General features: G+C 36.8%; 1 protein-coding gene across 1 annotated transcript in view; it reads right to left on the bottom strand.

Moving 5' to 3' along the window:
• Positions 1-2,297: 2,297 nt before the first annotated feature.
• Positions 2,298-14,793, bottom strand: part of UBA2 (E1 ubiquitin-activating protein uba2) — a 28,247-nt gene continuing 15,751 nt past the window's right edge. The window contains exons 9-11 of the mRNA XM_051217273.1: positions 12,006-12,288; positions 5,879-6,208; positions 2,298-3,030 (exon numbers count right to left, since the gene is read on the bottom strand). Coding sequence (XP_051064650.1) covers positions 2,729-3,030; positions 5,879-6,208; positions 12,006-12,288 — 915 coding nt within the window. The 3' untranslated portion in view covers positions 2,298-2,728. The remainder of the gene's footprint in view (positions 3,031-5,878; positions 6,209-12,005; positions 12,289-14,793) is intronic.

Genomic DNA, 14,793 nt, shown 5'->3' on the forward strand with positions numbered 1-14,793 from the left:
CGTGGATTCAACTGCTAGCCATGATTCATCTTTGCTTAAAAAGTTAATATGTTCTTCAGTAAATTCATATTGTGAGCTTCCAACAGCTAATGATATTAATTAGTTTATCAAAAAGAAATAAACAGAAGTTCTTTTCTTAAAAGAAAAACTATATGTTATGACTTTATGTCCGACTTTTTTACCACGTGATTTATCCACCAATCAAAATACGACCTACACAATCCTAGCACTGTGCCAAATCAATGACGTTCGACCGGTATGAACAGCCTAGCGTCCTTATTGGTCCTATGTCCGCCTAGCCCGTCCACTTGAGTCCACAACACCAATACCAGCTTCCACTATGCGAATCGAATCATTTATTTCAGACATACTGGGTTTATATATCAACCAAACAGACCGCAACACACCATAAAATAAGAAATAACATTTATACATGATCAGGCTAGAAAGTGGCTGTGAACGTGGGAGACTGTAATCAATAAACTGAATATAACTTAAGAACAGTAAGTCGTTTAATAATAATTTATAGGTCAAAATGAAGCTTATAATAAGGGGAATATAAATATACATAATCTAATTATTGAATAGTCATACCATAAGAATGTAGATAATATTAATCAATTAATATGTCTCAGAAGTTACTCGTGATATAATCTTCGCTCGGATATAACACTATAGTGAATAGTAAATTATTCAACACTTAACGAGCAATGGATTGATGATTAAGGCAATCGACTTTTAGCTAATAAGTCGAAGATTTAAAAACCCCACTTCAGTCATCTTGTTTTGAGTGACTGAATGAATATCGGCAGTCTATACATTTAGAGTATAACTTGAAGCCAATTATGTGTATCTGTACTATGTAAATAAGTTAGATAATGTATATTATCATCTGAAGTGATTCAAGAGTACATAGAGGATTTTACAAACACTATTTACAAGAAACTATGATCATTGTACAATAAAACATAACAATCATTGTATAAATGGTTAACATCGAAATAAAAAAAAAGTCATTACAAATTATTTATCTACTGAATTTAATCTGTAAGGATTTGAGTTATCTCGTTGTTGATATTCTTAACAAAATGTTGATCAATTTTAATTGGAACTCAATTGTTCAGTGTATAATCCATTCGGCGTTCGAAACCAAACATGCCGAATTCGAGTTCAATCATGAACATGAACACTAGGATGTAAATACATTCAGCTAACTAATCCCAAATACAACAGAACGCATAACCTGGATTCCACTAACATATAAAACTAGAAGTTAATCTACTTGATAATGAATAGTTAGAGGCGAACTGTTTCCATACCAAGTAATACTGGTCACAGTAGAGACTGTATCATAAGAACAGAGGACAAATAAACTGACCAGTCAAACGATAGTGCCAAGACTATTATAAGTATCTGTAATCTCGGGAATAAACAGATTCTATCTATTCAAATTTAAGCGCTGTAGATTAGATGTTCCAGACTTACTTACGCTCTATCAATAGTTCACAAATAGACTGTAGCTAAAAACCTGTAATTGTTAAGTTTTAAATTATGCTAAATCACTTAACCTTCTGAACAGGCTATATCTCCAAAATTTCCGTCGGAGATCTTAATCTACTTCAATATTACAATTCACCACTGACCATTATAACTTCTTAAAGTACGCCGTTAATTTTGATTCCTAATTATAATACGGTGAGTGAAAGGTGAAAATCAACTCAAAGACTGATACCATTTGTTAGTTTAGCCGCCCCTAGCTTTCATTCAACCTACTCCTACAGCAAGAAGCATTGCACAACGAGGTAAGAAGTGGCTGGGTAGACTATGATACACGCGTCAACCATCTCAATTTATGAAGATTCACTACCTCATCAACCGATTTCTTATCTTTATCTATTGCTATGAGTTTAACCTTAATATGGCTCACTTGAAGGTTTAAGTATACGTAACAGAACGGCAAACGTCTGAATGACTCAGTGTATAACGCTAGCGAAAAATAGCAGAAGTGCGGTTATTACACAAACAGCAACCAAATAGTATATACCTCCTTACATAGATTAGTTTAATAGTCAGTAACTTCATCGACTAACACTATTCCTACGTTTAGTCAACATAACTTTCTGGCAATCTACTTCAACGCCAATCATAAACATACAGACAATAAGCACTTTTCTTTCCTCACAGATATAATAATGTACCCTTTTAAAGAGTCGTGATACAATGATACAGGAACAAACTCGTAAAACAATGAAAAAACAACAACAAACAAACAACTGTAACTTAAAAAGAAATCTATGTCATTGTAGAATGTTTTTATTATCCATGTATATTGAATGGTACAAAAGTATAAACATATTTAGAATAATATTAAATAATAGTTTATAACAAAATAAAATTGATGACCGGTTAGTTAATAGGCTATTTAACGAACAACTTAGACATATACACACAAAAACATACAGGGGGGAAAGGGATGATCAATCTAGTACGGTTTTTTTCAGTAGAAAAGATGAAATGCAAATGAAACATCGTGAGAGAGACAGGGAGAGAGCGAAACAAACAAAACACAAACCATGTAACCTTTTTACAAAATGGTTACCTTTTACAGAACAGAATATGAAGTAACAACACATATACTCAAACAAATACATACAAAGATCCATGATGTATATATATAAGCATATAACCATATAACTGTTATAATATAGATCATATCTCAGTCATTTATTCATTCAATAATGATTAAATCATCATCATCGTCGTCGTCGTCAGCAACTGGTACAATAATAGGTGATGATAGTGTTGTTAATTCTTTATCAAATCGTAATTTCTTCTCTTTGATTCTATTCATATTATCTTGATCATCACAAGTGATTGTATCGAGAAATTTACGTTTATTACTATTACTATTAATACTGGTATTATTATTAACACTATTATCCAAATCTTGATTTAAAGAAGTCATAGACTCTTCAGTAATTTCAATTAAATCATCCTCTGTATCATCATTATTGTTGTGAACAAATTTGTCTAAGGGAAATAGAAGAAGAATAAAAGAGGAAAAATAAATTAGAATATCTAGATAAAAACATTTTAGATGGACGCTTTGAGATCGATCTCATACTCCTTAAAATTAGTCAGTCATTCAGTAACAACGTAGAACTTCAAACGTACGTACATCAGTTCGAGTTGCCATACCACATTAGCATAGAAACGCAATTGTTAATTCAAATCCCATAGTAGTAGAAGTAGTAATAGTATAAGCATTAATCGAAAAGATTAGAGTTTGAAGATGCTTTCCAAGGAGTATAATCCAATGAAATAAATTTGGAAAGAGAAAAAAGAAAGGGACATGAAGAACTCCTTAAAATGATGCAATTGAGAATGTAGATTAATGCCTGTGTATTAGTCATGTTTACAGAAAATTTTAAGAAAGTCCTACTGCAAGTAGAACTATGTGTTGAGAGTATTTTTATATAAACTAAACAGTGAAAGCTGTTGATATGGAGAGTTCACTTAGGTTAGCTGATATATTGTAATTTCAAACTAATAATCCTATAGATTGTCTTAAAAATCCTAAGGAAACTAAATGCGGAAGAATGATTTGAGCCTCTTGATTTATTTGATACCACTATGTAAATTACTTAGGCGAGTAAACCATCTAAAACTCTTAGATGATAAGATCATCTATTTATCTAATAGGCTAATTAAATTCACTGTAACCCTCCTATTACACGGTGGCATGTCATGGGACATGTACTTGCAAGCCAATTCACTAAATATTTATAGATAATATTCACGTTAGAAGCCGCTGAGACAACAAGTATCAGTAAGTCAAACAGAACGTAGAACCAGTTACGTTTGTACATCGGTACAAATTCCCATACTCCATCATCACAGAGAGATGTGATTGATAGAAAATTCCTGGAGTTGTAGAGGTAGTAACAGTATTAGAAAAGATTGGACATCGAAAATACAAATTATTGACAAGATTTATACATTTCCAACTCAGCAGAGTCGGCTTTTTAGGTACGGTAATAATAATGGAATTCAGATTTTCATTATGCACGATTCTGCATTGCCGGAGTTAGGCATTACTAACATAGTGTAGTTATTAAATATAAGTGATCTTCCGAAGATTATGATGTCCGAAAATATAATTATCGAGTATTTTAAGCTCGTAGAGGTCAGGTTTTGGAGGCACAAACCAGGACTGCGCGCACAAACACGTTGCGAAACTAATATTTTGTGACTAGGCCAAGTCGTGACAAAACGAAAAGTATTTAGGGTAAGGGTTGCTATCAGTGTTCTAAAAGTACTTTACACTTTGACGTAATAAAGTATGTTCCAAAAATACAGACAACAGTTACCAACTGATTAAGAGCGGTTTGTGCGGCTTGGATCTGTTATATCCTAGTGAAGATTAAATTACGAGCAACTTCCAATAACTATTAATAGACTAATATTTTTGTTGTATAACCGTTCAGTAACCAGATTAGGTATATCTATATTCCTCTTATTATAAGCTTCATTTTGACCTATAGATTATTATTAAACGACTTACTGTTCTTAAGTTATGTTCAGTTTATTGATTACAGTCTCCCACGTTCACAGCCACTTTCTAGCCTGATCATGTATAAATGTTATTTCTTATTTTATGGTGTGATGTGGTCTGTTTGGCTGGTACATAAAACAAGTATGATTGAAATAACTTATTCGCATAGTTAAGGCTGTTGTTGGAGTTTCTGGACCGCACTGGACGGGCTAGGCGAACAAAGGACCAATAAGAACAATAAACTGCTCATACCGGTCGAACGTCATCGTTTGGCACTGAGTTTCCCCCAAATGCCCTAGTACAGCCGAGAGCGAGGAGAGTCCACTCTCCCTCTCCAAATGCTCTCACATGGCCACGCGTATACAGCCTCTGCCAGGGAACTCCTACTCCCTGACTTCTCGTGACGGGAGTGTTGTTTACAAAATTGAGAGGACGAAAAACGAACATGCGGCCCTCTAACCGGGTTGGTGGACATGGAGAGCCCACCTAGGGAAGTTGAAAAACCATAATTCTAGGCCAGTAGTACATGTGGACCCTTGGATCCTGAAGGAACAGATGGCGCATGAACCAATTTTTGGCCATTGGCTACCATGAGACTGCATCTCCTTACGTTGCACCACTGCCTTGTGGATCAGACCTTTAGATCGAAGGCTCCGGGTGTGGCCCCATAAGAACACCACATGCTTCGGTTTGGGCATCCGAACAACATCACAGCCCTCACACATATCAAATGAGATCTGTGTGGCGCATATATATTTGGTGCCTCCTTGTACCAATACCTATGTGTTCAAATAATAAATAATAATAATGGCACTGAAATTGAATAAGTCGTATTTCGATTGGTGAATAAATCACGTGATAACTAACCGAACTTTAAGTCACAACAGTATCATACACTAGACAATTTTCGAAATTAACTATACAAGTAGCATATTTACATTGCTGTGTACACCATTTTATAAACCCTTTCATAAAGTACCATTCATAATGAATTTGAAATATGATAACACTGAGTAAAACTGTCCAACTAACAAATCAAGAATGAAAATATTTAGTACTGGGTAACAATCATTTAGGAAACAATGATAAATTAGTTGAAGACATCGTCATTGATTGCAGCGGTTACAATATGTTGTATGTGTGTGTGTGTGTATGTGATCACAATACCATTTTTAACGTCTCATGCTACTTGTTAGCTCAACTGTAATTAATGATTTATGTTATCTTACTATTTGCTTAAACGACAAACACAAATCATTAAGATAACCTAACTAATTTCCAAATACTTATCCAAAAATATATAAAAATATGTTCTCTCAATACCTGTATTTTCATTGTTCTCTTTTTCAGTATTCTTTTCTGATATTGTATTATCTCTTGAATTTGACAAAATGGAATTTATATCACCTACAATTCTCCATGTTTCAGATTGTTGTTCTTCATTATTAAATTGTTCTGTTAAACGACTATCGATATTAAGATTTAATGTTGACGTTGATGTTGATAAATCAGAATTAGTAGGTAATGCATTAGCCAATTCTACACTAATACATGATAAAATAAGTTGAATGGTAAAATCTTGACGAAAATCATCACATTGTAAACAAGTTCCATGTGTTAATTTAAAGTCAGCTAATGTTTTATTTAACGTCTCTGAAATAAGCAACAACAAAAAAGAAAATAATTGACACAAGCAAAGTATTATCACTGATAGAATCAATAAAACAAAATAAATCAATCAAATTATGATGAGATATATTTTGTACTGTTTTATCTAACCTACTAAACCAATTAATTAATTAATTAAGGTAGAACCCAGAATCTCGTATTAACACCAATCTTGTTAAGTAATTTAAAAGTAGTCAGATGTGATAGATTAGCGCTAGAAACGATTAAACAAAAATAACAGTGATTATCACCTATTGTCTGCTCATTAGTAAACATCCCAGACCTACAGAAGATCAGTCGCAATTAAATAAATCACTAGTAACGTCTAAGATTGTGAAGTTCGGTGACGCCGGTTCAAACCATACAATAAACATCAGTTCCCTCATAATCGCAGATACACGTTGATGATGGATGCTAACTAGCAAAGAAATTGCATTCAAGGTTTCTTGTTGACCATATTCAATCATGTGATTTCGATTCACTAAGACAAGCGGCGACACTGTGACTTGATTAAGAGAATTCACCCATTATGACATTAAATAAGAAAGAAAGATTAGTTCAGCGAAGAGTTCTCTTTTCGGCGAATTTACTTTCAAAGCTGTACAATCGCAAATATATAGACTTATTTTTACAGGGTGATAATAATACTGATAATAAACTTCTGTTATACATGGTGACAGTGAGGTTAAATAAACAAAGGTATTTAGAAAAAGGAATTTTTATAAAACAAGGAAAGTTTAATAATCGTTTGATAGTTAATGGCTTAGATATTCATCGGGTAAGGATGGCTCAGTATGATAAAATAAAATGTTGAAACAGAGATGAAATGTAATCGGAATGATCGTGGAAATAAAAACAAACTGGTTGGGGATAGAATATTTAAAGGGAAGATGAAAGGTGAAGCAGTTGGCTGTAAGGGAACAAGAGTATGAAGAAAGAGAAAAATTTTAATACATTAAGACCATGGTAGAAGAAGAGGTTGTACCAGTCTCTTTTGTACACATAATTCTGGTTTTTCAAAATATATGGCTATTGCCTCGGCAATGCAAAGAAGATGCAGTCTAATTGTTTTTGGGAGACTTCTACTTATCTTTTAGATGACTTTGAACGCAGAGTCTGTCTTGATTGAGTGACCTGTGTTCACAAAGTGTTCGATTATAGAACTTCTTATTGAGCCGTTGTCTCCTATTTTTAGCCACGCCGAACAATGTTCTTGAATTTTTTTGAATAAAGTACGCATCGAACGACCTATATACCTAGCTGAACAAGAGCGGGTAAATTGGTAAATACACATTGAGTTGGTCAGATGCGATGATTTATCTTTCAGATTATTGGTGAACAGTGATCGGCTGGAAAATGATATTCGCAATATTGCTGCGAAGAACGTTCTTTTTAAAGAATCTGAAATTCTCCTCTTTAAGATATATGCGGCTCTGTCACCTTTGAAGTCGATGTTCATGTATATTTTCTTTTCTACTGTAATTGTTTGTGGTTTTGGCATTTTTGGCTTCATGTTCTTATCAACGAATGTAGGAGGATATCCGTTTTTGATAAGAATCTCTTTTAAAAGGCTCAATTCTTCCTCTACGACCTCGGGGCTACAGATTCTTCGTAAAAAGAAGAGGCAACGGCTCAATAAGAAGTTCTATAATCGAACACTTTGTGAACACAGGTCACTCAATCAAGACAGACTCTGCGTTCAAAGTCATCTACAAGATAAGTAGAAGTCTCCCAAAAACAATTAGACTGCATCTTCTTTGCATTGCCGAGGCAATAGCCATACATTTTGAAAAACCAGAATTATGTGTACAAAATAGACTGGTACAACCTCTTCTTCTACCATGATGATATTGACCAGAAAGGTAATGAAACATACACAGTTAAACTATCTTCTTCACAGAACAAAACAATATCACAGATACTTAACTGATTTTATAATCTATGAATATGTAAAAATCAGTTCAATTTTCACCGTTTTACCCGTCCAAAGTAGCCAGGGTTAAGGTTATCATCAATTAATAAACAGGTACAGTACTTTTTATATATCAAGTTACTTGATCTATGAAATTATTACTCAAGTCTTTAAGCAGTAGTAAATCACAACTTCACAATTTTTTTCCGTGTGCCAATATGTCGGTAAACGTAAAGTAGCCCCCAAGTGCCCTGGTATGACCGCAAGCGGGATGGGTCCTCCCCCTCGAAATACTCTCACATGGCCACGGATATACAGCCTCTGCCAGGGAAGTCCTACTCACTGATTTTTCGCAACACCGGTGTTGTTTACCAAATTGACACGACGAAAAGCGAATGTTCGGCCCTTTAACCGGATTCCAAACCAAAGGTGCACATGGGATCCAGTATCCTGCGGGAACAAATGGCGTATGAACCAATTGTTGGTCACCGGCTTCCATGGGATTGCATCTCCTTACGATGCTCCACTGCCTTGTGGGTTAGACATATGGGTCAAAGGCTCGGGGTGTGGTCCCCTAAGAGAACCACCTGCTTTGGTATGGGCACACAGGCAGTATCACAGCCCACACACAAATGATGAACTCTCTGTATCTATGGAGACTACCTTTCTCGCTTCGAATAACAATCAAATGATTCGAATTATTGTCAATACTATTATTATTATTATTATTATTATTATTATTATTATTATTATTATTATTATTATTATTATTTACTACGACATTATTCACGCTCTTTTATTCCTACTCTGTCTATACTTATCTTTTCGACTTATACAGCAGCTCGTCTTAGTTGGAAATTCGACTGTATCTAAACGTTCTCGAGTCACTGTCCGGTTGAAAATTGTATGTTATCACTGAATATGAGTACTGAAGCAGTTTTTCTGAAACCACGTGCACCATTCAGACTGGCTGCCTTCAACGTTTGCACACTTATGCAGGTTGGACAACAGATAGGGCTGGCTATGTCTTTAGAAAGTCTTAATATCGATGTTTGCTGTCTATCCGAGACCCGTATTCAAGACTCTGGTGAAGTACGACAAATTCGATCTCCATCTGTGGCTTCGAAAAGCTTGTTTTACGTGCGCTTATCCAAAGACCCTGTGGCATCTTCGTCTGGTCTTGCTGGCGTTGGTGTCGCACTAAGCGCTAGAGCTGAGGCAGCACTAATCGACTGGATTCCCATTAACAGTCGGTTATGTGCTGTTAGATTAAAGAGTTCCATCAAAGTGAGAAGAAATCGGCGTGAGAAACGATGTCTTTTCGTCATATCCGCCTATGCTCCGGCAGATTGCAGTCCGGATGCAATCAAGGATGAGTTTTACCACCAGCTATCTGTTCTTCTCCAGAAAGTGCGTCCGACAGATATTGTAGTAGTAGTAGCTAACTTCTAGTCTAGCTACCACTCCACCGAAAAGTATAGATGAGTATTGGTTGCAATTGCATGACGCCATGAAAATGGCAAGTACAGTCAGTTGTGGGTTCGCGAAACGTCCCGCTTATAAGCAATGGGTTTCTTCTGGTTCCTTGCAATTCATTGAAGCCCGTCCGTCTACTCCGGGTGACCGTGAGTTTGACCACAAACGAAGGATGTTACGTAAGGAAAATGGGCAAAGCTTGCGTAAGGACCGAGAAGCCTGGTGGTCGAAGCGTGCTAATGAGCTGGAAGCAGCGGCTGCATCTGGTAACTACCGGAAGCTCTTCCAGCTCATCCGAGCCACTGGCAGCAAGAAGTCTGGTGTGAGCGGAACAATCTACGAGGATGATGAGATGCCAATCATTAACATCCATCGACGTCTTGGATGATGGGCAGAATTTTTCGAACGGCAGTTCAACTGGCCTGCTGCTCCGGCAACATCGGTCAGACTGTCCTGCCCTCCATGGCCGGTGACGACTGGTCCACCAAATGAGGCGGAAGTACACAAGGAACTCCAACTCTTGAAGCCTTACAAATCACCTGGCCCAGACGACTTACCTCCGGCTCTTTTTAAAGATGGTGGTGACTTTCTGACTAAGGAACTGACGACGTTGTTTACAAAGGTTTGGGAGCTAGAGAGCGTACCAACGTCATGGAATGAGTCGATAGTTGTACCTATCTTTAAAAAGGGTTCACGTCGTTCCTGTAACAACTATCGGAGGATAAGTCTACTTCCGATTGCGTCCAAGCTATTGGCTTCCGTCATACTTCGTAGGTTGTTCAAAACCCGAGAAAGATTGACTCGCGAGGAGCAGGCTGGATTTCATTCTGGTCGAGGATGTATTGATCATATCTTTACCCTCCGCCAAATGTTAGAACACCGCCATACATATCAAAGGCCAACAATCGTAGTGTTTCTTGACATCAGGGCTGCCATCGATTCGTTGGATAGGACTGTTCTCTGGGATTATCTATTGAAGAAGGGTGTGCCTGAGAAGTTTATTAACATCCTAAAAGCCTTATATACAAACACCTCAGGCAGAGTGAGGGCATACAACCACCTCTCTCCATTGTTCCATTCGAGCAGTGGGGTTAGGTAGGGTTGCCCAATCTCACCATTCCCCTTCAACTTTGCCATCGGTAACATTCTGGAAACAGCTCTGATGGATGCAGGTAGTGTCGGTGTGGATTTGTTGCATAGAGAAAGACTTCTCGACTTTGCGTATGCGGATGATATTGTCTTACTGTGCGATAATCCTGAAACCATGCAATCCACACTTAACCAGTTGGCAATCAGTATCCGTGGGTATGGTATGTGCTTTGCACCTTCGAAGTGCAAAGTACTTCTACAAGACTGGCAGGATTCCAATCCTGTACTCACCCTGGATGGTGAGCAGATAGTAGACGAGAAGTCCATGTATCTAGGTAGCTGCATAAGTGCTGGTGGTGGCGTGAGTGATGAGATCAATGCACGTATAGTGAAAGCCAGAGCGGCTTATGCCAATCTGAGCCATCTTTGGCGCCTTCGTAATGTTAGTCTGGCTGTAAAAGGCCGGATCTACAACGCGTCGATGAGAAAAATTTTGCTCTATGCTTGTGAAACCTGTCCTCTCCGGATTGAGAATGTAGACAACTCTGTGTTTGATCATCGTTTTCTCCGAACGATTGCTGACATCCAGTGGCAATACCATGTTAGTAATGCGGGAGTTCGCCATCGTGTGTTCGTGTGCAGAGACGATGATTCAATTGATGTCACTATCTTGAAACATAGACTTCGATGGCTTGGACATGTTCTACGAACGACATTCCGGATAATTCCTCGTTGTGCATTATTTGCCTACGTTGGGACTGGTTGGAAAAAGCGGAGGTGGTCAGTGTATGACATGGTGTTGTGGTATGAAAGAAAGCTGTACGGGACTGGCTTCTGTTGGTCCTTCAAAACTCTCTGGTTGAGATCCTATCGATGATGCAACACAGTGGCTAGAGACGTTATCAGATATGAGTCAGAATAGAAGCCAGTGGCGACATTGCTGTCACTTTCTTTTACTTTCTTCATAAAAAAAGTGGTTGTGTCTTCCTTAACTGAAAGATTTCTTCTGATTGTACCTTTCCGTTCCCCCATTTTTACTATTATTATTATTACACCACCTTACATCAATCTCTTCGTTGTTATTCTCTCTCTTCTTTTTTCCTTCCCCTTAAATTCTCATTGTTTTGTGTGGCGCATTCTTGTACCAATATTTATGTGTTCAAATAAATAAATAAATAATCTCGAATCATTTTTTTACAATGATACGAATTACTTAAAGCTGGATACATATACGTGTAGTAAATTTACTGAGAGAGAAATTAGATCAATTACTCAAATGGTATTGGAGAGAAGAGGTAAACTAACCTTCATCTGTTTCATCTTCATCACTTGATATTAGTATAATGCCACGATCAGGTACCTCGACATCTGGAGCAAGCATACCTAAATGTCGTACCAAGATACGATCACGCAGAATACGCAATGTTAATAATTCAGGTGCACAGAGTAAATGCAGTTGAGAATTTCTAACAGAATCACTACACACTAAACAAGATGGATTCGGTAATGCTGGTTCAACAGGGACTACAAGACGACGATTGCCACGACGACCAGTTGGTCGACGATGTATGTAAACAGTACGGATACGCTAGAGGAAAAAATAAAAATAAAGTGGAAAGAAACCTCTTTTGTTAACAACTTACTGAATGAAATATAAAACTAGTTATTACAGTGTTTTATGTATTGGATCACCACAATAACAAACGTGAAATGTTGCACAATGACAGTCAATGTACAACAGATTATACTGCATATACAGTAACAAACACAATTCTTAACAAGTACAATAAAATATACTAAAATTATTTCACCACCTGTAAATTGGTGAAAGACTTTCATCGTTGACAGGAGCTCCAACAAGATACTACTATTTAGAATGCAATTAAGAACATAGAACAATAATCGATAAGACAAATATCAAACAGTGGAAAATCCATCTGATAACATGATAATGAAAAATGTCTTCGTGGCCATTCAAAATGTATTGGCGACGCTTACTTGTTGGATTGTTTTTTTCTTAAAGTAAAATGTACATGAGTTTAATTACTCTGTTACTCATATTTTGAAACAGAAAAAATGGGGTTAAATTAGTTGTGTCAGTCAGTAAGTAAGTAACAACGTAGAACTTCGAACATACGTACATCAGTTCGAGTTGCCACACCACATCAGCACAGAGATGCAGTTGTCGATTCAAACCCCACAGTGGTAGAGGTAGTAAGAGTATAAGCAGTAATCGGGAAGATTAGGGTTTGGAGATGTTACTTAAAGAGTTTAATACAGTGAAATAAATTTGGGAAGAGAAAAAAGAAATAAGGAGGAATCAGGAGATTAAAATTTGGGAGAACACAAAGAGTGTATGCACCTGTGCCATTGCAAACGATTTTGAGCCATGTCATTCAGAGTCTCTAACTATCGGTTGCTATCATCTCGCGATCCCCAACCAGGTAGTCTACACCTACCGACATGATTTAGTCCACTTGTCAGTGACTTCATGGACTTGTGCTATGTTTTGGTCTGGCCGCCCCTAGCTTTCTTCCAACCTACTCTTATACCACTGAACATCGCATGTCGAGGTAGTCGGTCGTTGGGCATACGTAACACGTGTTGTGTAGAAAAAAACTATTTTACTTACATAACTATGAAAGTACTCTTTTAGATTAGAACTGCAATATGAAAAATCACTTAGTAATGAAATTGGATAGTTTGAATCGGTTAAACAAGGGGACAGCATCATTCTACTATGTCATTAACTGCTGGAAAGAGTTGTATTGAAAGGATCTGAGATATAAAGATGTTTAGAGGTCATGGAAATTCGGTGACATAGGAACAGAATTGACCACAATGGTATAAATTCATTGATTCTTAGTCTTAACCTAGGTCTGTCAGTTCCAATATTATTGTATACTTTTTATACCCATATTTCATTACTTCTTAACAAATCATATTTTAAAAATTCAATTATTCCTTATCATCACTATGTTGAGAAATGTTGAATCTTCCAAATGCTACATTTAGAATGAAACCAATTTTTTTTAGATTCACATTGATTTAAAGTAAAATTCATTCAATCACTTTTGCTGTATGTTGATTTATTCAGTATAAAGTTAATTTACGTTACTTTCAATCTATCTTTTATTCATTTATTATTTATTTGAACATAGGTAAAAAGGTTCTTCGAATACATATGCGCTACATAATTCACTTGATTTGTGGGTGGGCTGTGATACTGTTTGGATGCCCAAACTGAAGCAGGAGGTTTTCTTAGGACGCCACAACCGGAGCCTTCGACCTAAAGGTCTAACCCACAAGACAGTGAAGCAGTGTAGGAGATGCAGTCCCATGGTAGCCAGTGGCCAAAAATTGGTTCATACCCCATTTGTTTCTTCAGGATCCGAGAGTCCACATGTACTACTGGTTTAGAATTATGGTTTTTCAACGTCCCAAGGTGGGCTCTCCGTATCCACCAACCCGGTTAGAGGGCCGAACATTCGCTTTTCATCCTCTCATTTTGGTAAACAACACCGGTGTTGTGAGAAGTCAGTGAGTAGGACTTCCCTGGCAGAGTCTATATACGCGTGGCCATGTGAGAGCATTTGGAGAGGGAGAGCGGACTCTCCCCACTCTCGGCCGTACCAGGACATTTGGGAGCCAAGAAATTTATTCAGTATAAAGTTAGTTTACGTTATTTTCAATGCATCTTCATTGAATTAATATAATGCTCCGTAACATAGTTTTTTTGAGCAGTACCGACTTCTCAGTTTAATAAATATTAGAATTCATTGATATATAATTTAAATAAAACGAAACGTAACTTAGTTCTTTCAAGGTTTCAACTAAGATAAACAACTACACAAACTTGAACTTTTTATTGCATAGGATAGAACCATTTATTGTATGAAAGTCGGAGTTGTGAATAATTAGTTAATTATATAAATGTATCATATTGATTAGATTATTATTACTCTGATGTTTGTGTTATTCATCTACTTAGTTACATCTCTCTCTCTATGTAGGTGTGCTTCCATTTTATTTTCTCTAATTGTAGATGATGGGGTTAGCGACCCAATCCCGTAGAAAACTAACTCGCTAAAAA

This window comes from Schistosoma haematobium, chromosome 5 (genome assembly GCF_000699445.3).
Source record: "Schistosoma haematobium chromosome 5, whole genome shotgun sequence".
In the NCBI taxonomy this organism is placed as follows: domain Eukaryota; kingdom Metazoa; phylum Platyhelminthes; class Trematoda; order Strigeidida; family Schistosomatidae; genus Schistosoma; species Schistosoma haematobium.